Raw genomic sequence first — 26199 nt, 5'->3', positions numbered from 1 at the left:
GGTTTGGGTGGACTCCGGGAGTTGGTGATGGACAGGGAGGCCTGGCATGCTGCAGTTTATGGAGTTGCAAAGAGTCGGACATCACTGAGCGACTGAACTGAACCGTGAGGTGATGGGTATATTAACAAGCTTGACTGCAAGGATTATCTTAACAGTTTATACATATAGCAGATCATCAAGTTGTACACAAATATATACAATTCCTGTTTGTCAGTTATACCTAAATAAAGCTGAAAAAAAGAAAAGTAAATAAAATGAAAGGCTAAAGTTCACGAGAGAGATTCTGAGGAATGAGACTTGCCACTAACCTTGTTCTGTGCGTGTGTTGTGTACATACACAGTATTTTGAGGTGAATTTCATAATGTCAAATTGATCATTTAAGGTGTATGTTTCGGCGGCATTTAGTATTGATCCAGTCAGAGTGCTGTGCAGCTGTCATCTCCATCTAGTTCAAAAACCCCCTACCCATTAGCAGTCCCTCCCCGTTCCTCCCCAGCCCCATAGAATGACACACTATGTGACCTTTTATATCTGACTTCCCACTTCTTTTTAAGGAAACCATGGTTCACCCCAAAAGAGGAACTTAGCAGAAACAGTCTCAGCTCTGGGGTCTTGAGCAGGGGTTACCTGCAGTACATTGCTCCGATTGTGGTTCCCCTAGATTTTCTTTTCACTTGTTAGTTAATCTCTTCTCCTTTTTCTCTTCTCAGTTCATTGAGCTTTGCCTATTTTGGCTTTGCCCTGGTGCTATTTGTAGGACCTCCACACTAGAAAATTGATTTTGGAGTTCGTTTGTATATTTAATATACAAAACGAAGCACGTCAAAGGCTAACAAGAGTTTTGCCAAGAGAACGCACTGGTCGTAGCAAAGACCCTCTTCCAACAACACAAGAGAAGACTCTAGACATGGGCATCACCAGAGGGTCAATTCCGAAATCAGATTGATTATATTCTTTGCAGCCAAAGATAGAGAAGCCCTATACCGTCAGTAAAAACAAGACCAAGAGCTGACTGTAGCTCAGATCATCAACTCCTTACTGCCAAATTCAGACTTAAATTGAAGAAAGTAGTGAAAACCACTAGACCATTCAGGTATGACTGAATCAGGTATGACTGAATCAAATCCCTTACAATTTTACGGTGGAAGTGAGAAATAGATTCAAGGGATTAGATCTGATAGACAGAGTGCTTGAAGACCTATGGACGGGTGTTTGTGACGTTCTACAGGAGGCAGTGATCGAGATCATCCCCAAGAAAAAGAAATGCAAAAAGGCAAAATGGTTGTCTAAAGAGGCCTTAAAATAGCTGTGAAAAGAAGAGAAGCAAAAGGCAAAGGAGAAAAGGAAAGATATACCCATTTGAATGCAGAGTTCTGAAGACAAGCAAGGAGAAACAAGAAAGCCTTCCTCAGTGATCAATGCAAAGAAACAGAGGAAAACAATAGAATGGGAAAGACTAGAGGTCTCTTCAAGAAAATTAGAGATACCAAGGGAACATTTCATGCAAAGATGGGCGCAATAAAGGACAGAAATGGTATGGACCTGACAGAAGATATTAAGAAGAGATGGCAAGAATACGTAGAAGAACTACACAAGAAAGATCTTCATGACCCAGATAATAATGATGGTGTGATCACTCACCTAGAGCCAGACATCCTGGAATGCAAAGTCAGGTGGGCCTTGGGAAGCATCACTACGAACAAAGCTAGTGGAGCTGATGGAATTCCAGTTGAGCTATTTCAAATCCTGAAAGATGATGCTGTGAAAGTGCTGCACTCAATATGCCAGCAAAGTTGGAAAACTCAGCAGTGGCCACAAGACTGGAAAAGGTCAGTTTTCATTCCAATCTCAAAGAAAGGCAATGGCAAAGAATGTTCAAACTACTGCACAGTTTCACTCATCTCACACACTAGCAAAGTAATACTCAAAATTCTCCAAGCCACGGTTCAACAGTACGTGAACCATGAACTTCCAGATGTTCAAGCTGGTTTTAGAAAAGGCAGAGGAACCAGAGATCAAATTGCCAACATCCATTGGATCATCGAAAAAGCAAGAGATTTCCAGAAAAACATCTATTTCTGTTTTATTGACTACGCCAAAGCCTTTGACTGTGTGGATCACAACAAACTGTGGAAAATTAGTAAATAGATGGAAATACCAAACCACCTAACCTGCCTCTTGAGAAATCTATATGTAGGTCAGGAAGCAACAGTTAGAACTGGACATGGAACAACAGACTGGTTCCAAATAGGAAAAGGAGTACGTCAAGGCTGCATATTGTTACTCTACTTGTTTAACTTCTATGCAGAGTACATCATGAGAAACGTTGGGCTGGAGGAAGCACAAGCTGGAATCAAGATTGCCAGGAGAAATATCAGTAATCTCAGATATGCAGATGACACCACCCTTATGGCAGAAAGTGAAGAACTAAAGAGCCTCTTGATGAAAGTGAAAGAGGAGAGTGAAAAAGTTGACTTAAAACTCAACATTTAGGAAACTAAGATCATGGCATCTGGTCCCATCACTTCATGGGAAATAGATGGGGAAACAGTGGAAACAGTGACAGACTTTCTTTTCTTGGGCTCCAAAATCACTGCAGATGGTGATTGCAGCCATGAACTTAAAAGATACTTGCTCTTTGGAAGAAAAGTTATGACCAACCTAGATAGCATATTAAAAAGCAGAGACATTACTTTGCCAACAAAAATCCATCTAGTCAAAGCTGTGGTTTTTCCAGTAGTTATGTATGGATGTGAGAGTTGGACTATAAAGAATACCAAGCACTGAAGAATTGATGCTTTTGAACTATGGTGTCGGAGAAGACTCTTGAGAGTCCGTTGGACTGCAAGGAGATCCAACGAGTCCATTCTAAAGGAGATGAGTCCTGAATATTCATTGGAAGGACTGCTGCTGAAGTTGAAATTCCAATACTTTGGCCACCTGATGCAAAGAACTGATGCATTGGAAAAGACCCTGATGCTGAGAAAGATTGAAGGTGGGAGGAGAAGGGGATGATAGAGGGTGAGATGGGTGGATGGCACCACTGACTCGATGGACATGAGTTTGAGTAAGCTCTGGGAGTTGATGATGGACAGGGAAGCCTGACGTGCTGCAGTCTATGGGGTCACAGAGAGTCAGACACAACTGAGTGACTGAACTGAACACTTGTTTCCATAGGGAATGTTTCTGTAGGAGAAATTCAGAAGAGTGATGCTTTACCCAGTGCTGCCAGTCGTCCTCCTGAAATCCTGTAGTGTGTTGCACCCACCCACCCACAAATGTGCCTGTTTCCCCAGACAGTTTCCAGCTGGTCACCTTCAGACTCTTTCATTACTGCCTGATCGGTAAAACAGTATGTGTCTTTGTTTGAAATGCGTTTGTGTAATTAATAGATGGGGGTTCAGTTCAGTTCAGTTCAGTCGCTCAGTCATGTCCAACTCTCTGCGACCCCATGAATTGCAGCACACCAGGTCTCCCTGTCCATCACCAACTCCTGGAGTTCACTCAACTGAACTCGGTGTCCATCGAGTCAATGATGCCATCCAGCCATCTCATCCTCTGTCGTCACCTTCTCCTCCTGCCCCCAATCCCTCCCAGCATCAGAGTCTTTTCCAGTGAGTCAGCTCTTCATATCAGGTGGCCTAAGTATTGGTGTTTCAGCCTTGGCATCAGTCCTTCCAATGAACACCCAGGACTGATCTCCTTTAGAATGGACTGGTTGGAGAGTCCAAGGGACTCTCAAGAGTCTTCTCTAACACCACAATTCAAAAGCATCAATTCTTTGGCGCTCAGCTTTCTTCACAGTCCAACTCTCACATCCATACATGACCATTGGAAAAACCATAGCCTTGACTAGATGGATCTTTGTTGGCAAAGTAATGTCTCTGCTTTTCAATATGCTATCTAGGTTGGTCATAACTTTCCTTCCAAGGAGTAAGTGTCATTTAATGTCATGGCTGCAACCACCATCTGCAGTGATTTTGGAGCCCCCAAAAATAAAGTCTGACACTGTTTCCACTGTTTCCCCATCTATTTCCCATGAAGTGATGGGATCAGATGCCATGATCGTAGTTTTCTGAATGTTGAGCTTTAAGCCAACTTTTTTACTCTCCTCCTTCACTTTCATCAAGAGGCTCTTTAGTTCTTCTTCACTTTCTGCCGTAAGGGTGGTGTCAACTGCATATCTGAGGTTATTGATATTTCTCCCGGCAATCTTGATTCCAGCTTATGCTTCTTCCAGCCCAGCGTTTCTCATGATGTACTCTGCATGTAAGTTAAATAAGCAGGGTGACAATATACAGCCTTGACGTACTCCTTTTCCTATTTGGAACCAGTCTGTTGGTCCATGTCTAGTTCTAACTGTTGCTACCTGACCTGCATATAGGATTCTCAATAGGCAGGTCAGGTGGTCTGGTATTCCCATCTCTTCCAGAATTTTCCACAGTTTATTGTGATCTGCACAGTCAAAGGCTTTGGCATAGTCAATAAAGCAGAAATAGATGTTTTTCTGAAACTCTCTTGCTTTTTCCATGATCCAGTGGATGTTGGCAATTTGATCTCTGGTTCCTCTGCCTTTTCTAAAACCAGGTTGAACGTCTGGAAGTTCACAGTTCACGTATTGCTGAAGTCTGGCTTGGAAAATTTTGAGCATTACTTTACTAGCGTGTGAGATGAGTGCAATTGTGCGGTAGTTTGAGCATTCTTTGGCACTGCCTTTCTTTGGGATTGGAATGAAAACTGACCTTTTCCAGTCTTGTGGCCACTGCTGAGTTTTCCAACTTTGCTGGCATATTGAGTGCAGCACTTTCACAGCATCATCTTTCAGGATTTGAAACAGCTCAACTGGAATTCCCTCACCTCCACTAGCTTTGTTCGTAGTGATGCTTTCTAAGGCCTACCTGATTTTGCATTCCAGGATGTCTGGCTCTAGGTGAGTGATCACAGCATCGTGATTATCTTGGTCGTGAAGATCTTTTTTGTACAGTTCTTCTGTATATTCCTGCCACCTCTTCTTAATATCTTCTGCTCCTGTTAGGTCCATACCATTTCTGTCCTTTATTGTGCCCATCTTTGCATGAAATATTCCCTTGGTATCTCTAATTTTCTTGAAGAGATCTCTAGTCTTTCCCATTCTTTTGTTTTCCTCTGTTTCTTTGCATTGATCACTGAGGAAGGCTTTCTTGTCTCTCCTTGCTATTCTTTGGAACTCTGCATTCAGATGTTTATATCTTTCTTTTTCTCCTTTGCTTTTCGCTTCTCTTCACAGATGGGGGTTAAGCATCTTTTATGTGTTCTGACTGTTTATGTTTCTCTTGTCAACCACATGTTAAGGCCCTTTGCCCATTTTTCTGTATTGTTTATTATTGCTTTTAAAGACCATTTTGAATATTCATAAACTCTGAATCTTGGGACTTCCCTGCTGGTCCAGTGGTTATGACTGTGTGCTTCCAATACAGGGAACGTGGGTTCAATTTCTGGTTGGGAAACTGAGATCCCACATGCTGTATGTAGTGGCCAAAAAAAAAAAAAAACTCTTGAGTCTCATATATATTTAAAATATTTTCTCCCTGAGTTCGTATTCTGTCTTTTGACTCTTGTGGAGTTTTTAAAAAATTCATTTATTTATTTTTATCGTTAGTGTTTTTTTCCAAAGGATTATTGCAAGGAGGTGGGAGTGTGGAGTGGAACTGTTGCCTGTGTTTGTGGTTTTAATTTCAGTATACGGATTTCTCCTCTATGGTGGCTCAGACGGTAAAGCGTCTGCCTGCAATTTGGGAGACCCTGGTTCGATTCCTGTATCAGGAAGATCCCCTGGAGAAGGAAATGGCAATCCACTCCAGCACTCTTGCCTGGAAAATCCCATGGATGGAGGAGCCTGATAGGCTACAGTCCATGGGGTCGCAAAGAGTCGGACACGACTTAGCAACTTCACTTCACTTCACTTCACTTCCTCTATCTGAAAAGTAGAGCTTTCCCTAAATTTGTACGAATTTTTCTTATAAAATGAAGAAGCAGTTACCTTAGGACACACCTTGCTTACACATGCACAAGTTAAATAGGGATGAAGGCCTGATGCTCACAGACATAATTCAGAGCTGTGGCAGCTTGATGCTGAGATGGTGAATGTGGTTAGCTGGAAGGAGTTTGGAGTGCAAGCTACCTATATAACAGCTCTCTGCAAAACAAACCCTGAACGCTATTTTCTGCTTTTTTGCCTTGTTTCATAGAAGGAAAAATTCACTTTGAATTTCTTTCCATTAGTAAAAATAGGTGCTCATGTAGGTCTTTTGAAACAATGAAAGTGTAGGTCTTTGTAAAGAATGAAGTTTCCTAAAGCAAACTTTCAAAAAGTGGGGGATACCTCATGTGTGGGTCTGTACTTATTTATTTAGGACACACTGATTTTTTTTTTCTTAAGGGAATCAGATATAACCATTTTTCTCTTTGTGGTTCTTGGCCTTTGTGAAAACAGAATACATATTAATCGATAATGTGGGTAATAATTTTTAAGTTGTTATTTAAGTCATTCTCCATGTTGGATTCTCTCTCCAGGTTTTGCTTCCTCCGGTGCTGTGGTTGCGTGTTTTCTGAGCGAGCCCTAAAAGAGATCAAAGCAGAAGTTTGTCACACGGTGAGTTGTTGACATCATTTGTTCCTTCTCAGTAGCTGAAGACATCAGATGGTTTGGGCTCCTTCCCTCCATGTGTTATTTCAGCATCTTTCAATTCTTTCTGAGACAGGGATCTCATCAGTTGCTTCTCTGCATAAAACCCTTCCATCCCCATCCTTGCTTTGATTCCATCTTCTATCCCCTCCTTTAAGGTAGAGACTCAGACCACCTCTGGTCCCTGCCCACCTGTCCTGTCTGGTGCCTTTATTCCCTCTAGTGGGTGGAGGCCTGCTTCCAGAACCTTAGTTCAGAGCCGTTGCTTCCTGTGTGAACCCAGCCTCCTTCCCCATTCCCTGGGCACTTGGTTATCCCACGGATCTCATCAGAATGTACTTGCTGGTTGTGTGGTACTTTTCCCACTGGACTACGAGAGTTTCTTCTTTCTCATTTTCTTTTTTATTTTCATAAATAGGACTTTATTTTTAGAGCAGTTTGACGTGCATAGCAGAATTAAGAGGAAAGTAAAGGGTTTCTCACAGACCCTCTACCCCGATATGTGCACGGCCTCCCCCTGTATCCACATCCGCGCCAGTGGTGTATTCGTTCCAGTTAATGAACCTATTATGATCCCTCACCATCACCTGAGGCCCCTTCATGTTAGGGTCCATGCTCGGCAGCGAGCGTTCTTGAGCTGGGACGAGGATGTAATGGCATGTGTCTGTCACTGCAGGCTCACAGTGTGTCTCCACTGCCCTCACCATCCCCTGTGCTCCGCTGGGACGTGTTTGAAAGTGGGAGCAGGGCTTGACTGTCTCTTCACCCTTGCCTTGTTCTGTCCAGGCATGTTGGACGTCCTCAGTAGACGCTCACACCCATGAGCACACACGTGATGTAAGAGTGCCTGCTCAGCTCACATGAGAGGGTACAGAGGACTTTGCTCTCCAGGGTTGCTGCACAGCCTGGGAACTCTGTGTCTTGGTGTTCCGCCTGTCCGTGGAGAACCTGGCATTTATTTTAATGTCATGGATGCCAACAACTGACTGCATTTTCACCCACATTAGCTCTGCTTGGGTTTCCTTAGGCTTCCCAGGATGGTTTCTCCCTGTTGTGAGTTATTCTTTGATTCAGCAGCTTTCATAAAACAAATGTCATGGGCCAGCCTCATCCTGGCAACTGTGGAATGGGGTGCCTCTGCAGATTTGAGTTAAGACCTGAGGGCAGGAAGGAGCTCGCTGAAGAACATTTGCACCTAAGCTCAGAAGTGGCAGAGGGTTTTGCTAGTTGAAGGAACAGAAAGTGTGGTGGAGGGTGGGGACAGGAGAGGAGAAGTGGGTGAGGTGGAGGGCTAGGCAGGGGTCACCTTCCGTAGGCCCGGGTGGCCACACGGGGGCTTGTGGATTTTATCCTCAGAGCAGTGGGAAGCTGGGGGCAGCTTCCAGCTAAGCTGGATGACTTTAGTTTCAGAATGACTTCTCTGCAAAGAAGCCAGACGCAGAGGAGGACTCACTGAAATGTGACTTCATTAATTTGAGGCTCAAAGGCAGACAGAAGGTGATGGGTGGTGAAGAAGTTGGGGAGCATCTAGTTGTTTCCACTTTGGGGTGATTATGGATCGAGCCCATCACAAAATTTGGAATCTGTCTCATTAAGCTTTTACCAAAAAAAGAGAAATTTAAAGAATGCATTTAGGAATCAATCCGTGTCATTTATTGTCCAGTATTGATTATGTCTCCGGTATTAAAGATGATGTTACAGGGGTTCCCAGGGAAAGTGGGATGTGGATGACTCGGTCCCTGCACTTAAGGAAACTGCAGTCCTGCAGGAATCAAGTTATATGAAAAATCGTGTTCTACTTCGTTTCTTGAGTTGTTGTTGTTTAGTCAGTAAGTTGTGTCCAACTCTTTGTAGCCCTGTGGACTCCCTGCCAGGCTCCTCTGTCCATGGGGATTCTCCAGGCAAGAACACTGGAGTGGGTTGCCATTCCCTTCTTTGTCTCTTGAGGCCAGTTGTCAAGTGGATGTAAGGACGTTATTGGAGTTGAGGGGCCGGAGAACTTTTTGGCCATGCTGGTGATAAATGGCTTTATGAAGGAGGAGGTATTTGTTGTAGGCCTTGGAGGCAGAGCGTGTTCTCATCAGTCAGGCTTTCCCAGAGATTGGGACGTCACTGTCAGCGTAGGAGTGCTGGTGCGGGGACCACAGGAAGGACCCCAGACATCCTCACGAGACATTGCGTGGCAGGACGGCAGCTCCCGTTTCCCGCGCCTTCTGTCATGTGCCTGCCCTGCAGGGAGTCTCCATTTGGTCCTGGGATGGTTTTAATGCATCTCCAACACTCACTGAGCTCCCAGGAGAATGGGCCTTACGCTCAGAGCTTAGGCAGACAGAGCCTCCAGAGATTTGTTCTCTGCATTTCTATGCTTCCTAAATCCCGTGGTCAGAGGAACACAGTGGGCTGCAGTCCATGGGTTGCAAAGAGACAGACGTGACTTAGCATGTGCACACACACACTATTTTTATACTTAGCAAGATCAAGTTAATGTTTCAAGTAAATTTAAGTAAAAGTGATGGGTAGATTTAAAGAAAAATATTAAGATGCTGACAGTACATTAGGCAGGGGAAGGCCTGCAGTTTGAGAGATGCTATTAGTGATGGTGGGTGTGCTGTGGGGGTGGCAATAGGTGGGAGAGGAAGAGCTGCAGCCGCATTCAGGAGAGGAAGTGCCCAGGCAGCCTGAGAAGGTGGGGGCTCGAGGTGCCATCACTGCCCGGGCCGCTCAGGAGCAGGGAGAAGCCAGGGTTGTGAGTCAGACTGCCTGGTGAAAACGAGGAGCACCAGGCTGAGGAGCAGCTGCCCAGGGGTGGAGGCGGGAGGGCAATGCTGTCATCGGGGGCTGTTGATACCTTTGCAGCAGCAGAGACCCCTGGGGGCAACAGTGTGTAGGTCTGTGCAAGATGGACAGAGAGAAAAGACTAAACAAGAGCAAGTAAGAAAAAGGAGCCTGTGAGAGAAGCGTCATGAAGGAGAGGGAACTCAGCTGGCCTGGGGTTCCCAAGAGCAGGAAAGGAACCTCTCTGTGTTCAAGTGTGTGTGTGTTTTAACAAGTAGTGTGTGAGGCGTTGTCTGTGTCAGACACATCCACAGGTGCACTCTGGAAGCTTGCTTGAAAGAATGTAAATATGAGAAGGTGGGAAATTAAGCTGAAATCTTAAAGCAGTCAGATGCCCTGAACTAGTGGTTCCCAGCCCAGGCCGCGCTGTAGAGTCACCGCAGTGGTTTTTTAAGTCCCCGCTCCCGACCTCAGGCCCTACGTCAGGATTTCAGGATTAGTGTGGAGCCCTCACGTATTTCTTTTCTTTCTTCATTTGTTTTTGATTTCTGCTGGGAGGCTCAGTGATCTAAAGGAATCAGGCTTTTTCTCCTGACCCACAGTGGGTAACCATCTCTTAGATTGGTGTGCAGTTGTCTTCTTCTCTGGCTGACCCTGGATGTCCTTGGTGGTAGCCATTGTGACAGGCCTGCAGCAGAACAGGAGTGTGCGAACAGGAGTGTGCTCTGCAGAACAGCTCTGCAGAAAAATTGATGTGATTTCATGGAAAGGCAGTGCCACTCGGGAACTGTAAAGTCATTCTGTTGGTGTCTCGGAACAAAGTGCTAGTCACCTTCTGAAAGTCACCATCCAGCTCTTCAAGGGAAGGGAAGGAAGCAGGGGGAGAGGGGAAATGACCTCATCAGGATTGCACAAGCAGCAGCCAAGACCAGATGAGAACCAGAGTGCTGGCTCCTCCTACCACCTAACAGGGGCCGCAGGGTAGCCGAGACTGCCCACAGTCAAGACGGGACCCTGGCTATATAACCCAGGAACCAACCTTAGGGACCAGCTTCCCTTAAAAATCAGTCTGTCATCAGAAGAGTAATATTTTACTCTTTTCACTTAGGTCATCTCCTTAAAAATCGCCCTTGCACACAGAGGTAGGTTGAGTACTCTGCGTATTAGTTCACTAGGGCTTCCGTAACCAGACGCTGCAGACTGGTTGACCTAACAGACATTTAGTTTCTTACCTTTCTGGAGGCTTGAAGTCTGCAGTCACAGTGTTGGCCGGGCTGGTTCTTCCTGAGGGCAGCGAGGGGAAGATCTGTTCCAGACCTCTCTCCCTGGCTTGTCCATAGCTGCCTCTCCCTGTGTCTGTTTGCAGTCTTCCCTCTGTGGAGCGTGTCTTTGTGTCTCAATTCCCCCCTTTTTATAATAATACCAGCCCACGCAGTGACTGCATCTTAACCAACTGCATCTGCAGAAGGTGACATTGTAACATCCTGGGGTTTAGGACTTTTTGGGGAGGTGGGGGAGCATAATTCAACTGATAACACTATACGGTTTAGAAAATTAGAGCCTGGGACAGTCTGTGGTGCCCTTGGTGGGCGTCATTCATTCAGTCACTCACGCAGCCAACACTGAGAGCCTTGTATTTTATGGGGCAGACCTGGGTATAGTACTTACTGCTTCTGCTCACATGCCATTGGCCAGAACTTAGTCAGGTGACCACACCTACCTGCAGGAGCCTAGGGATTGCGTTCTAGCTGGACACCCCAGAAGAAGAGGTGAACACCAACCATTTCTGCCCAAGTACCCAAAGGAGGAATGATGGTGCAGTTTCAGGAGCTGTGGTGCGTTGTGAAAATGTGAATGAAGGGAGATAAGGCCACAGTGTGGAAATCTAAAGCAAGTATTTTTCATGTTTTAGAAAACGTCTGAAATTTAGAGGAACCAGTGTCGTTAAAACGGTGTCAGGGACTTCTCTGGCAGTCCAGTGGTTAGAACTGTGTTTCCTCTGCACAAGAACACCTTTCTTGGAAACAGGAAGGAATAAACATGTAAACAAACACGATGGAATGTTATGTTTTAAAAAAAGAACAGTATCAGGAGTGATGCTGAGGGTGTGCACTTTCTCCACTTTCCCTCTGTAATCCCATGGACATTGGGCTCTTTGGTTCACCAGAAGAGACTCCAGGGTTTGAAGTTGCCCTGGTTCTGTGTTCTAAAATACACACTGTGCGCCTGACTTCAGGAAACAGAGACCAAAGAGATGTAGTTGCTAGGTTTTTCTGTTTTCATGGTAAACAAAGCACTAGCCACAAAACTAATAGTATTCCCTACTGTGTTCATCCCTGCTTGTAATAAGAAACACATTGGAGTAACCACGGGTTGCAAAATAAATGGTGTGCTTGTTACTCAAAACATGAGCCATGGTCCTGCGAATACTGGCATCACCTGGGAGGGTTTTGCTTTTGTTTTTTAAGAAACACAGAAAAAAAAAAAGAAACACAGACTCCCAGGCCCCTCCTCAGACCTGCAGAATTGAAAACTTCATTTTAACAAGAGCCTCCCAGGGTATTTGTATGCACAGGTCAGCTTGAGAAGCTGACCTGGATGTGAACGGTGGTGGTGATGGTGTTCCTTCGCTCAGTCATGCCTGACTCTTTGCCACCTCATGGAGTGCGGCACACCAGGCTGCCCTGTCCTTCACTATCTCCCAGAGTTTGCTCAAACTCATATCCATTGAGTCGGTGATGCCATCTAACCATCTCATCCTCTGTTAACCTCTTCTCCTGCCCTCAGTCTTTCCCAACATCAAGGTCTTGTCCAGTGAGTCGGCTCTTTGCATCAGGTGGCCAAAGTATTGGATCTTCATCTTCAGCATCAGTCCTTCCAATGAGTATTCCAGGTTGATTTCCTGTAGGATTGACTGGTTTGATCTCCTTGCGGTCCAAAGGACTCTCAAGAGTCTTCTCCAGCATCACAGTTGGAAAGCACTAATCAATAGAAGTGTGGGCAGTAGCATTTGGCTTGCTGACCTGGCTTTATTTAGTTAGGCTTTGTGACAACTGAGCACAGGGTGTGGATGTTTTAAAGTCAGAAGTGAAACAAAAATTTACACTCATACACTGGTTTTTTGTTTTGTTTTATTTTTATCATGGAGCAAGCAGAGTGGAAAGGGGAGAAAATAAAGAAGGAGGAACTTCAAAAGTGGGTGGTGAATTCTGCTTCTCGGGCCCAGCCTCCTCCAGTTGTTCCTTTCTGCCATCTTCATGGTCTCGGTGAATAGTAAGCCTTAGGAAATCATATAGCATACAGCACTGGCAGCTTTAAATTTTTACATGTAAGGAAAACACAATAGGAAAATTGAACAGTAGACTCTACATATTCACAAGCAAGTTCTGTTCCCGGAAACTTAGAGAAATTATCTCAAGACCCCTATTTGTCTCACCTTTAAGATACAATCCTTAGAAACGTTGTTCAGACTTTGTTTTACATGTGATTTGATTTTGTTTTTTTTATATGACGAATAAACACAGTTAGAGGCTGGCTCAGGGTAGAGAGTGCGGCAGCTTCCCACTGGTTCTCATATCCATGGAGGCTGTGGCTTTGTCTTGGCCTCCTGGGAGGTGCCCTGATGCCCCACTAACACCCAGCTTGTGCTTCCCCAAATCTCACACTGCTTCATTCCACTGTGGTGGTGGTTTAGTTGCTTAGTCGTGTCCAACTCTTGCAACCTCAAGGACTGTAGCCCTCCAAGATCTTCTGTCCATGGGATTTCCCAGGCAAGAATACTGGAGTGGGTTGCTGTTTCCTTCTCTAGGGTATCTTCCCAACTCATGAATGGAACCCAGGTCTCCTGCACTGCAGGAGGATTCTTTACCAACTGAGCCACCAGGGAAGCCCCCTTCATTCCTCTGTACCTTTAAGTTGTTTTTTATTTATTTATGTGGCTGCACCAGGTCTTAATGCAGCATGCAGGATCCAGTTCCCTCACCAGGGATAGAACCCAGGCCCCCTGCATTGGGAGGGCAGAGTCTTAGCCGCTGGACCACGGGGGAAGTCCCTGTCTTTATCTTATTATTCTTATTTTTTATCTCGCTGTTACAGAAATGCTTTGTTGCAGGATTTGAGGTTTTTGAGGGCAGTTGTGTGAATTTGTGTTCTATGAATTGACATTGAAATGAAGGGAAGCTTATCTTTTAAGTAACTTGAAACAATGTTAGCTTCTTTTATTTTTTATTTTATTTAATTTAAAAAGTGTACTGGGGTTTGCACTTACTTGCAAAGAGTTGTTATAAAATGTAGGGGACAAGATTGTGGTGAACCTGAGCTTTCTGAACAACCACTCAGACCATGACCATCAACTCCGTGTCTGCCTGTAAGCAGGCTGGCTGGGGCGCTCACATTTTCTGATGGTCTTAACCTTCTGTTGTGCGCTTTCCCTGGAATCACCTATCTTTGGTGAAGAAGTATTTGTTTCAATGGAAATTCAAGTGCTATGGTTAGCTCAAGTTTGATTTGCAGACTCTGCTTTCAGAGCCTCTTTTCCTTCTGTGTAGTTCCATGCTTTTCAAGGGCTGTTTGCATTGACTTAAGTGGAATCTCATTTAGTTTCTGCATTTGAGAAGTGTCAGTTCACTAAAGGGTATGCTTTGTCCTTGAATTATATGTTTATTTCTTTAGTATCCTGTCCTGTGGTTCCTACTTTTCCCTTATTTTAGTTGTTTTAAGTTGTGCTGTTTAATAGTTGTATGTTTCTAACCCACTCCAGTATTCTTGCCTAGAGAATCCCAGGGACGGAGGAGCCTGGTGAGCTGCCGTCTATGGGGTTGCACAGAGTCGGACAGGACTGAGGCGACTTAGCAGCAGCAGCAGCCCTGTATGATGCCGTGGGCTCTTTTCGAAAGAGTATATAAAAAGTCCTCGACAAAACAACAAAGATTTGTGGATTTTTGAAAGACCTGGATCTTTGAGTAGAGAGAAGTAAGACCATCCACACCTTTGACCTGTGCTGTTCTGTAACCACCAGCTACGTGTGACTTTTTACATTTTAATTAATTAAAGTTTTTAAAGTTAATGTTCACTTGATCAGTCACTGCAACCACATTTCAGATGCCCAGCGCTCCCTGTGGTTGTGACTGGTATAGGCAGCTTAGACACAGACCATCCCATCATCGCAGCTGCAAGCCCGCAGAAACTTGGGGGCAGCCTTTGTAAGAAGTTATGTTTCAACTCCATAATTTCCTTTTACCCAAAGGAATTAGACTCTTCCTTGTTTTTCTAGGATTTCTAGAACAGAGTTACATTGTTCCTAGCCAAACTGGAGGACTGCTAGAAGCCTATTTTCATTTTCAGTGGGAGTTTGTTCTTTATTAGAATCTCATACACAATAGTATCTTTAAGACAAGATACATTCTTACTCTAACTTGAGCCTGGATCTAAGTGTTTGGAGAATCTTGATTTCCATTAACTGTTTAGTGAGGCAGTCAGGCCTCCATGTCACTTATCTAGTCACCAGTGGAACTTTGAATTATTTTTTTCTCTTGTGATTTCTTTCTCTAAACTGTGAAAGTGGCTTATCACCAACAGCAGAGTCTTTGTCAGTAGCAAGTTTCTAAATTCATTTTATGACTAACTTCTGTCAAGGAATTATTTTTCCATTCTTTTTTGGTTGAATGTTCTCTGATTTCAAGTCAAGAAAACAGAATGATACCAATAAGAAAGCAAGCAGTCTCTATAACTTTCGACTCAGCGGTTCAATTCCGTATTAAAATGGCTCTCCCGTTGGAAATGCCAGTGTGCCTCCACAGGGCCCTCTGCCTGCCCGAGAACTCTGAGCCTGTGCCACCGCTCCAGGCAGGAGACCACAAGAGGCTCGGTCGAGTCAAATTGGTTGGCAAAGAGAGAAGGTGATTGAATGATCCATGGCAAGTCTCCTGGTCCGTACACACAGGTGTCCTGGGCGTAGTGGCCTGCAAAGAGAACACAGAAGCTGAGCCGCCTTTGTTTTGTTGTCAGTGTACATCTACGTGGACAGGTGCCACTTCTAGGGTCATCTCTCAGGCCTCTCTGCTTCTTGCAAGTTCAGATTAAACATGATTTCCACAAGTGCTTTGAAAGGGGCTTTTATTTTCAACTTTGAACTTGTGATGGAAGGGAAGCTTCTATTCGTTTGGTTAGTGATGTGTGAAGTCTTTAATGGCTGCTGTAGGTGAATTCTTTAGAATTTTAGCTCGTCATGAGCTGCAACTCTCTGGCCCCCTGATGTGAAGAACTGACTCACGCAGGCATTTGCTGCAGTCTCCGCGAGTTCTCTGTCCACCACGAGCTGCGGGCCCACAGAGGTCATGCATGCTCTGTTTTCCCTTCCGTGTGCGCACCAGAGAACTTGCCATCTTTCTACTGGACCCCGTCTGTGTCACGTTGTGAATCGTCATCCATCATTTCCTCCCTGAGACTGTCTGCCCCTCTCTGCCATCTTCACATCGCAGGTCTGGGTGGGCAGGGAGAGCCAGCCCAGGAGAGTAGGCTTGAATCGCTCCCTAGGAGCCAGGTTCTGGCTCTTCAACCCGGAGGTGATCTCCCCCAAACTGATGAGCCTGAGAACCTCCCTGCAGCCTGCTAATTCTCTTCCAGACTGTTCACAGAACAGAGACACTGCTCTCTCCTCCACCCACTATCTGGCTTCTGTGTTTTGTCCCAGTAACTAAAACCTCTGGGACACCAGTCAAAGGGGCAAAAGAATTCACAGTTCCGGAGAGCCTCCTGAGGGCAAAGGAAAGAGACCTTTTTTCAGCAGGAACTGTGTTGGAAATGTGGGGTATCGCTGGCTGATCCCACCAACGAGCACAGACTTGTGTTATTCAGTCGTTTTGTTCTAATAGACCCACGGAGGCAGGGAGCTCATTTTAAATAAATGTTTGGGTTTGAATTCTAGGAGCAAGTGGGGTAAAGCCAGATGGCTGATGTATTTTTATCTGAAAATTTTGGAAGTTGCAGTCCTGTTGGGTGTTCTCTTTGTGAAAATTTATTGACTCAGATTCTTAGAATTTGTGTACTTTTCTGTCTGGAGAGTAGTTAGAAGTTTTTAAAAAAATTGACACCATGCTAATTGGATCATCTCATACATGACCGTTAGCCTTTTCCTATTGTTACTGAGGCAGCAGTTGTACAGTTTTTGTAAAATTTGAAGGCATCCTATGGCGTGTGTTTTATTTTGTTTTTATTTTTTGTTTTCCTGAGCTGGTTGGCTTGCAGGATCTGTTTCCAGACCAGGATGGAACCCAGGCCCCAGCAGTTGAAAGCCTGGAGTCCTAACCCATTAGGCCACCAGGGAGCTCCCTTGGGTTTTGTTTTTACCTTTACAGCCTTCGTGAACTGTTCCCTCCTTATTTCTCCATTTAACAGCTCGAATGTTTCCTTCCCAGCCAGCATTTGGGGTGGAGCCCGGAGCGTCTAAGGGAGAAGACAGGCAGGTACACAGGGAGCAGGTGGAAAGCAAGCCCCACCTCACTCAGGATGTGTGCCCTTGTCTGCACAAAGGACAGCTCTCTGGGGTAATTTGAAAGGATTTTCAGTGGTTAAAAAGGTCCTAACTCATTTTTTCTGGACTCATTGTTTGCACTGTCTTCCTGGACCTATTCACTTAGCTATTCAAGCTTGAAGGCCCGTCCCCAGTTGGAGCCAGTCAACTTTATGTAAAGAGCAAATAAGCCCCATTTAAAGGAAAGCATCATATTTCCCTCTGCCTCTCAGAAAACCTACCTACCCACACACAATGGCTAGTTTTAATATTTTCCATTCTTAAAGAGCCCCTAGCATGATATATGGAGAAGGTGATGGCACCCCACTCCAGTACTCTTGCCTGGAAAATCCCATGGATGGAGGAGCCTGGTAGGCTGCAGTCCATGGGGTCTCGAAGAGTCGGACACGACTGAGCGACTTCCCTTTCCCTTTTCACTTTCATACATTGGAGAAGGAAATGGCAACCCCCTCCAGTGCTCTTGCCTGGAGAATCCCAGGGACGGGGGAGCCTGGTGGGCTGCCGTCTCTGGGGTCATGCAGAGTCGGACACGACTGAAGCGACTTAGCAGCAGCAGCATGATATATAGTACGCGTAGGTATTCAGCAGTATCTAATAAGTAAATGAAGAAAGGAAGACCTTTCCAGTGATCTGTGCTCAGAATTTTCAAAGGGCTCTATTTGGGGAGATGCAGAATGCTGGCACTTCCTTCTGGAGAGGGAACAAAGCAGTGAGCCTGGCAAAGCCCAGACCCCTAAAAGCAGAGACACCCTGCACCCCAACCCCCGCCAACAACCACCCAAGTGGGAGGTCCTACAGAATATGTAGAGCTGTTTGCCAAGTCAAAGACCTGAAATAGAATCTTCAAGGGTACACGTCTGCTGTTGCAGCTGGCCTGCACAGACACCCCTCTGCTGGATTGTTTTTACCTTTCAGTCGGTTCAGAGTCACCCAGTAGTGTCGCTCTGGGCCATGGATGTCTTGGGACCACTGGAGCATGTCTTTTGCGCGGATGTCAGTCAGCACAAACTCCACAAACTTCCTCGTTAGTACATAGTAAGCACTTCCAAAATAAATGGTCAAGTTATGGGGTGGCTCAACCTTGAATCCTGCATTTGGAGACACGTAGATGTCTCCTTCAGGGCTGAATTCAAGATGGCTCTGACTTGTCTTAGATTTAATGCTTGGTGACTGGATTACTCCGGGAGTGATATTTTTATCTTTCCATTTGCTTCTGATGTAGTGTATGATTTCTTTGTTGGTTTTGATTGGAAAGTCCTGTCCACAGAGATTAATGACATAGTTCCATTGAAATTTGGAATGCACTAGATCTCTCATACAGTTAATATCTGCCTGTAGTCTTCTAAAGCCAGTGTAAGCCATTTTCTCTCTCTTTGATGAAATGAAAATGTTCTCAAAACAGTTAACCAGGGATTGCACTGCAGTCTTATACTTCTTTGGGGCCTTTTCATCCACATGAATACAGTAAACATTCTGAGGCACATAAACAGCCCTGAGTAGCTGCACAAACATAGCCAGCTCCTTATGAATAGTTACAATATATGCCAAAGAGAAGCTGGCTTCCTCTGCAGACAGGGGTCTGGTTATGAAATGCAACTCCTGGGAAATCCTGGAGCAATTTCCTGGTCTGTGTAAATGAGCAAGTATTTCAGATCCATGAGGGTTTCTACAGAACTTTGCAATCTGGGGAGCCGCCTCTTTCCCTTCAAACAAAGCCGAGCACAGTTCATCTGGATAGAAGCCGCATTCCACCACTGCTGGGTGGGTGGGTTCCTCCTCTGCTTCCTCAGGAGTTAGATTCCTTAAATAAATAAAAATGAAGATGCAAACGGCTGTGCACACGAGAAGACCAGGCTTTGTGGCTCGCAGCTGGCTCATGCTTTGAGCTCCAGTTGCCTTCTTATTACCATGGTTTGAAATGTTCTCCTCTCAGCTTCCTAAAGGAACAACAGACAGAATTCAGGGTGTTGTGAAAGTGCTTGTGAAACCCACACCACAGTCACGTTAAGCATTTCTTTTACCCCATAAGAGTTTTCTTGGGCCCCTTTGTACTCTATCCTCCTTCCATCCTTGTCTCTAGATAATCTCTTAATGTGCTTTGGTCACTGTAGATGTTTTGGCATATTCTGCAGTTTTATATAAATGGAGTTATACGTGTGTATTTTTTTGCCTGGATTTTTTTTTTTCACTTAGGATAATGCTTTTAAGGTTTGACCCACATCATTGCACTTACCACCATTTTCCCTTTTTACTGCTGAGCAGTATTCCATCAAATGGATGTGGCACAATCTGTTTGCTCATCTGTTGAAGGACTGAAGTTGTTTCCATTTTAGGATACTACAAGGCGCTGTAAGCATTTATGCATAAGTCTTTGTGTAGACCTGTGTTTTTGTATCCCTGAGGTAAGTACCTAAGAGTGAACTAGCTGGCTCACATATGGGTGTTTAACTTCTTAAGAAACTGCCAGGTTGTTTTCCAGAGTGAGTGTGCCATTTTCTATCCCCACCAGCAAAGTATGAGCGTTCCGTTTACTCCACATCCTCACCAACACAGGGTGTAGTCAATTTAAAATTTGTTTAATTGGTAATGGTAATTCACTGTGGTTTTACTGTGCATTTCCCCAATGATTGATGGTGTTGAATATATTTTCATGTGTTATTGCCTTTATCTTGGCAGGAAAAAAAAATCTCAAAGATTTATTTTGGACGTAGATCCTGTCCTGGTTTGCATTATCCAGAATTTCTTAGGCTGTAATTCTGTATCATGTTATGAGGATATATCTTTTCAATAAAAGGAACAACAAATCAAGAGAAATTTTGTGATCACATAATTCGACTTACTGAAATGAATTTATGTATTTTAATTTTTTTTAGAGAAGGCTTCAGTGATTAAAAACAAGTTATTTTTAATAAGATTATTTGATAATAATTTAGTTGCCTCTCTTGAACTCTATAGAGATGCATGAATAGGTGTTTTAATTAATTATTATTAGCATGCAAATACCATCCTTGGGAATTTAGGGAAGAAAATTGATCAGGTAAAATGTCTTTATTGTTAGTAATTTTTTTCCTTATTTATGAGTCTTATTTCTAAGTTTCTGTAAAAAAAAAAAGTCATCATTGCCTATTCCTCCTTCCTGTTTTTAAAGACCCTATTACTTTTGACCAGTGTTAATCTCAAATTTCACATTAGCCCCTTACCTTTCCACATCATTATTGCAAATGCCATTTGAAAGTATGGATGAGGCAACATTTTTGAGTTATCTCTGTGCTTTTAAAACTGTGAGCCAGGAAAAACTATAAATGCTGGTTTAGGGTTGTGGATTTTTAAAATGTATACCGTTTTCTTTTTACACATCATGCTTCAAAAATAAAAAGCAGCTGCTGCCCATATACGCCAGGTTACATTTTACTCTAGTTCAGTAAATGTTTGTTGATGGTCCCAAACAGAAAACATTATGGCATAATTTTAAAGACATTTTTTTATGAAGTACAGAGTCGTCATTAACACATTTCGTATCTGGTCTCTAAAATAGACACAACCTTTATCATGTAAACAGAAATCCAGTTGGAAGGAAATACCTTCCTGAAATGAAAAGAAATGCTTCTCTGTTAAGAATTTTGGTTAAATGTAAACCATGTACCATAGTTTATTACATTTTATCCTGCATTTAGTTTTAGCATGGGAAGGGGGTTTGGAGTATTTTTCAGTTTGTTGTCTTGGTTGATGTTTTTAAGCTTATGGTCAAAGTAAAACCAGCTGGCCTCATCACAGAAGTGTTAGCCCCACTTCACTGACAGACTCCACCTCATGCAGCGCCCAGAGGATTGGGTATTTTCAGTGGTTTGTGATAATTAAATGAAGATGAGTCCCATGTGTAACCTGTTGTCCTTCAGGGCAATACATGGGCTAAGTCCCTTCCCTCCCTTATAAAGAGACGGTCAGTGGAGCGTGGTCAGGGTTAATCGGCCGCCTTTCCACCTCTTGTTCTGTGGTGTGTGGTTCACAGTTGCCCAGTCTTCCTTTTAGCTCAGGTTCACTTTGAAATTTAGAAGCTGGGGAGTGCTAGAATGTCACGTTGTGGGAAGGGCCACCAACTTTATTTTCATTGTTTCAACACGAGCCTTTCAAGGACAGCCTTGAAATGAAGCCTTTGGAGACCCTACTGCTGTTGAATGTAAATAGTTGTTGCTGTTGGTTTAACCTCCACGAGGTGGATAACGTGAAAATTCCTACAGGGATCAACTGTTTAGGGCCTGGCAATTTTTTCTTTTGAAGTAGTAAATGAACACCATTTTCAGCTTTGCAGGCATTTCCAGCCTCTCTTCTTGGTGATTTTTTGTTGTTTTGTTTCTGTAATGTGAAATCAACTTTTGTAGTCATCATGAAACTATAATTGTTAAACATGTGACTTTTAATCACTAATTTCCAAGAAATATAAGCAATATTTTTCAAGTGAGGGGATCCCATTAAAAAAAAGTACAGTCTTTTATTTTTGAGCCTTTTTTTTCTTCCGCAAAAAGTTTTATTTAAACTGTGTATTTTAAAGGCTTTAGAAAGAGCGGCAGTTATCATTGTGTTTCATGGATCAGGAGCAGATATAGTTCTTTGTTCAGACCTTTTTTTTTTTTTTTTAATGAGTAGCCTCATTAAAATAAGGCTTCACAGGTGGTGCAGTGGTAAAGAATCACCTGCCAATGCAGGAGCCACAGGAGACTCGAGTTCCATCCCTGGATTGGGAATATCCCCTGGAGTGGGAAATGGTAACCTGCTCCAGTATTTTTGCCTGGAAAACCCCATGGACAGAGGGGCCTGGCAGGCTACAGTCCATGTGGTCACAGAGTCAGACACGACTTAGCAACTGAGCATGGCAAAAACATCATTAAAATATATATAATGGAACTTTCCTCGTGGTCCAGTGGTTTAGACTCTGTGCTTCCACTGAAGGGCAGGGGGTCAGTGGGGCATGGGTTCTGTCCCTGGTAGGGGAATGGCCAAAAAATAATAATAATAAAAAAATATGTATAGTGTACAGTAGAATTCAATAGCTTCCAGACAATGAATAATGTTTTAAAGATTTTACAGTCAGTTGACTGAAGACATATGACATCTAAGAGATTTTGTAGAATATCCTTCAATAGAAGTAATTACCAAGGCTATGGTTAAGGATGGTGTTAAGATTTTTTCCTTTTTGTGGTATTAGCAATCACACATGATTTCTAATCTAGTTCTCAGAATGGAATAATTTAACCTTTTATGTTTTTTGTCCAAGCATAAAATATTTCCAAGAAGTTATTTCACAATTCCTTACTATCCTAACTGAGAGCCAGTAAGTATATTTTCCTTCTTTTTTCCTTTCTTCTGTGTCCTTCTGTAGTCCTCCTCTCCCACCCCACTAACAAGCCTTAAACAGCACAAAACAAAGCCAGTAATGTGGGTTTGGTACCAGGTATTGCCACTGGAACACTTTGGGGCAGTTGTTTTGAATTTTATTATGAGATTTAAGTTGTTGTATGGACTTTAAAGGGCAGGTTGGCAACATCCTGTATAAATTAATTATTTTGCTGAAACTTAAACTTATTTAAAGGTTATTCCTGTTAGTAAATAGATCATGGGCATCTTTAAAGATGAACTTGTGGTATTTTGCCATATACCCTAGTATACTTCTGTTTTAGAGCATTAATGTTAGCTGGTTAATGTCAATTTAACAGGGATTAAACAGTGTAGTCTTTATCTTCTGGACTGCAGGTGGGGGTATATGATAGAACCTGTCTCTTAAGGCCCAGGGACCCAGGGGTGTGGGAGTGGATAGACGAGTGTTTCCTCCTGAGCCTGGCCTGGGAGGGTGCTCGATGCTTAAGTCGGATGGGGGTGCTTAATTCCCACCAGTCTCCTGGAGTAGTGAGACCTTCAGACCATGAATGTCGGCTCTCTCTCCATTTACTGTGTGTTTGTCCTAAAAAAGTCACTGTAGCTGCAGCGATGAAAATTTTGTGTGTTTTTCTGTCATCTCTAGGCTCAGAATGATGTCCAGAGCATCCTACAAGTTAACGGTTTTTTTCTTGAACTATTTGAGCTTTAACATATTAGACTAATTTTGAACTCAGACCATCTAGCTATCTAGTAAAATAGATGTCTTAATCACAACATGCTAATTCCTAAAATGAGTATTTGTTTCTTCAGCCACTTTGATATGAAGAGGGAAACTGCATTTCAGGATATCCACTCAGAACAACCACAGCAAATAAAACGTTCTTCTTATTGGTGCAGATTGAGAACTGAGAGTGTGGACACGGCCTTGAGGCTGACTTAGTTATTTCCCACATGAGGAATCAATAAATGGCAGCATTTAAAATTTAAAAATAAAATTGGTCTCATTCTTAAAAACATTCCACTTTAAATTTTCTTGACTTAAATGAAAAAATGAGGGCTGTTTTTTGAGAGGAAAAGATGCGCAGTACTTCTGAATTTTAAAATATTACTGATATTCCAGTAGTTCTAGTTTAAAGACATGGAGGAGACACAGAAAAACTTAAATTTCATTTTATTAGTAGTAATAATACCTGCTCAGCCTGTGGCATTCATGAAGCACTTACCGAGAGATGCTCCTCTCATGGGTTGGAGGTCCGGGCGTGTCTGCACCCTGCCTGGCTTTTCTTCTCCTTCAGTTGCTTCTCTTGCTGCGGCTCCTGCTGAAGTCACATGAACCAGAGTCGCTTGGCAGGTTTTGTTACCCTTTCATCCCTGGAGGATTTTATTCTTGTCAATTCTGACCCATGGGTTGAAAAACAGAACCTGAGTGTTTCTTCAGGGCTGGCTCCCTTTACAAAACAAACACCTGGCCCAGGAGAAGGGCAGCACGGGGTGCTTCTCGGATTCTAAAAGCTGGGTGAAATCCTGGCAGTCCTGGGTCAGATTTCTTAAATGTTTTTAAAAGAAGGAGGCCAGAATTGATTATTGAGCCTTTTTCATTCAGGGAGTAAATAAAAATCGCTTAAAAATCTCACTTGCTTCCTACGTAGCATTGGAGCAGTCGAGTGCCTCAGCATGGCTCTCCAGAGGCCTGACTTCAGAGACACAGGCAGAGTCCTGGCCCTGCCCCATCTTCCCGCGGCCACCGGCTAGCCTGTGCACCAGGCGGAGGTGGAGTCTCTGTCCACGAGTAGTGGCTCCCCCCTTTTGTTACTCTTCTCTGATGGGTACTTCTCCTCTTAACAGTCTTCGCTTTTCTGGCTTAAAAGGTCCTCCACTTGCTGGTCCGCTCTTTAGGTTTACCCCACGTGTGTCTGCCGGGGATAGTGAAGCCAAGAGACGTGACTCAGAGCCCACAGAGACTCTCACCCTCGTGGGTGTCCAGACACCTGAGCTCTTCGTTAAGTCAGATGAGTCCAGCTTTTCTTCACCTGCGGTCACTCGAGATACCTGTTGCTCTTTTGCAGAACAGATGTTGCTTAAGTTTTCTTAAGGGGGGATAGAGAACCTGGTCTGTCTGATCTTAAGGGGCTGCAGCATTGCTGTGCATGTAACATGCATGCTTTTTATATAAAAACAGATCTATGCAGCCTTTCAGTGGGGAGACCCTGTGTAGGTTTGTATGGAGGTATTCGGATTCCCTGAGTCGAGAGACTAATTTTACCAAGAAAGGAAAGGCCACCCTGCCAGCTCGTCAAACGTTGCTGCAGTGCTGCCCCCCAGGACCCTGAGGGCTTGTCTTAAATGTCCCGTGGGTGCTGCTGAACTGGCCTGGCAGGTCCATCCCTGGGGGAAGAGGTTTGGTGCTGGATTTCACCTGGATCTCACATCCTTAACCTGGGGGGAAAAAACAGTGGAAGAAAACAGCTGAGAAAATGACGAGAGTTGCTTGCATGCACTTTACACCCCCACAGCTCTAAGAAAAATACAGAATAAAAATCAAACATGTTGGAGGAGCTGTTGTAATAAGTGGATGAAAGATAGGTTTAATGTATCAGCTTCTTATACAGATTGAAAGTGAAAGTGAAGTCTCTCAGTCGTGTCCAACTCTTTGCAACCCCATGGACTGTAGCCTACCAGGCTCCGCTATCCATGGGATTCTCCAGGCAAGAGTACTGGAGTGGGTTGCCATTACAGATTGATTCAGCTAAAATTTTTTAAATGAAAGTCCTAAGAAAACAGCATAAACATAAATAACAGAATTTATATGTGCTATGAATACAGTGGGGTACTTTTGTATTTCTTAAAGCCCAAGAGGAGCAATCTTCTCCTTTTTAGATTACCGTAAGTTTTTTTTTTTTTTTTTTTTTACCCCTGCCTTTATGTGATGTGATGGGCATTCTCACATGTTTTAGGGAGTGTAAGGTTCATGCGGCCTTTTAGGCGAGCTATTTGGCTTTAAAATTTCACTCCCTTTCATCCTGGTTTGAAATATTTCTTTAGGTTATGTTCTCATTCATGTAGTCAGCAGTTATTTACTGAGCGTCCACTGTGTGCAAGACCCTGGGCTTAAGACTTGGCTACAACCAAGAAAGATAAAACCGTCTCATTTGGAGCTTACGGTGTGACAGAGGGAAGCCCTGTTTTAAAAGTTCATACACACATACAGGCATGCATTCATTTATTAATATTATAAGCCATGAATGCAGGAAACTGACAGGGTTCTATGACAGAATAACCAAGTCTCAGAAGTGAAATTTCTGGGTCAGAGATGCATGTAATCAGTTCTTCATCACAGTTATTGTTCGTAAGAACAAAAATTGAGAAACCACTACTCCATTTGTCTCATATGTAAAAATACAGATAGAGAGGCATATTACTCTTAATTCTGTCTCCTTCAGGACTTTGCTACTAGCCTTTTTTCCCCAATATTTAAAAAGAAATTAACATCCAGAGATCATATGAATATATAACTTCCAGCCTACTTTTCCTTTTAACATATAATAAGCATTTTCTATGCTGTCAAAAAATCTAAAATAGCTATATATACGCTTCCTTTTTAGGAACGTATTATGATTTATTTAGCTATCCCCCACCCCCCGCATTTTTTTGGACATCTAAGGTCCAAGTGATGAAGCAAAACTGAAAATGAATTTACGATTTCAAGTGCATGGTAATGGCACACATAGAAAAATGCATTCACAGGGAAATATGGTGTTTTCTGCTTTGTGTGCATGTTAATTTTATAGGCAGAGAGAGGATCAGTCCCTTTGGGGTCTTTACAGCAGCGCCACCCCCCCCCCCTTTCTAAAGTGA

General features: G+C 43.6%; 2 protein-coding genes across 3 annotated transcripts in view; one reads left to right on the top strand and one right to left on the bottom strand.

Moving 5' to 3' along the window:
* Positions 1-26199, top strand: part of RTF2 (replication termination factor 2) — a 43297-nt gene that overhangs the window by 9760 nt on the left and 7338 nt on the right. For both annotated transcript variants that reach the window (XM_061437083.1, XM_061437084.1), the window contains exon 5: positions 6554-6632. In XM_061437083.1, the coding sequence (XP_061293067.1) occupies positions 6554-6632 (79 nt within the window). The remainder of the gene's footprint in view (positions 1-6553; positions 6633-26199) is intronic.
* Positions 14883-19135, bottom strand: LOC133259509 (beta-1,3-galactosyl-O-glycosyl-glycoprotein beta-1,6-N-acetylglucosaminyltransferase 7). The gene is made up of 3 exons (XM_061437087.1): positions 17880-19135; positions 16788-16883; positions 14883-15400 (listed from the first exon to the last, which is right to left on the bottom strand). The coding sequence occupies exons 1-3, from the start codon at positions 18847-18849 to the stop codon at positions 15177-15179; spliced, it is 1290 nt and encodes a 429-aa protein (XP_061293071.1). The 5' UTR covers positions 18850-19135; the 3' UTR covers positions 14883-15176.

Source organism: Bos javanicus, chromosome 13 (genome assembly GCF_032452875.1).
Source record: "Bos javanicus breed banteng chromosome 13, ARS-OSU_banteng_1.0, whole genome shotgun sequence".
NCBI classification, from domain to species: Eukaryota; Metazoa; Chordata; class Mammalia; order Artiodactyla; family Bovidae; genus Bos; species Bos javanicus.
This window is presented reverse-complemented; position numbering and strand designations above follow the sequence as displayed.

Coding starts and splice junctions, on each gene's coding strand:
- LOC133259509 (XM_061437087.1), bottom strand. CDS start 18,849: ATGAGCCAGCTGCGAGCCACAAAGCCTGGTCTTCTCGTGTGCACAGCC. Junction 16,884..17,879: donor GACTCTGAACCGACTGAAAG/GTAAAAACAATC, acceptor CTTCTCCCTTAG/ACGCTCCGGGCTCCACCCCA. Junction 15,401..16,787: donor AGTTCACGAAGGCTGTAAAG/GTAAAAACAAAA, acceptor TTCTCTTTGCAG/GCCACTACGCCCAGGACACC.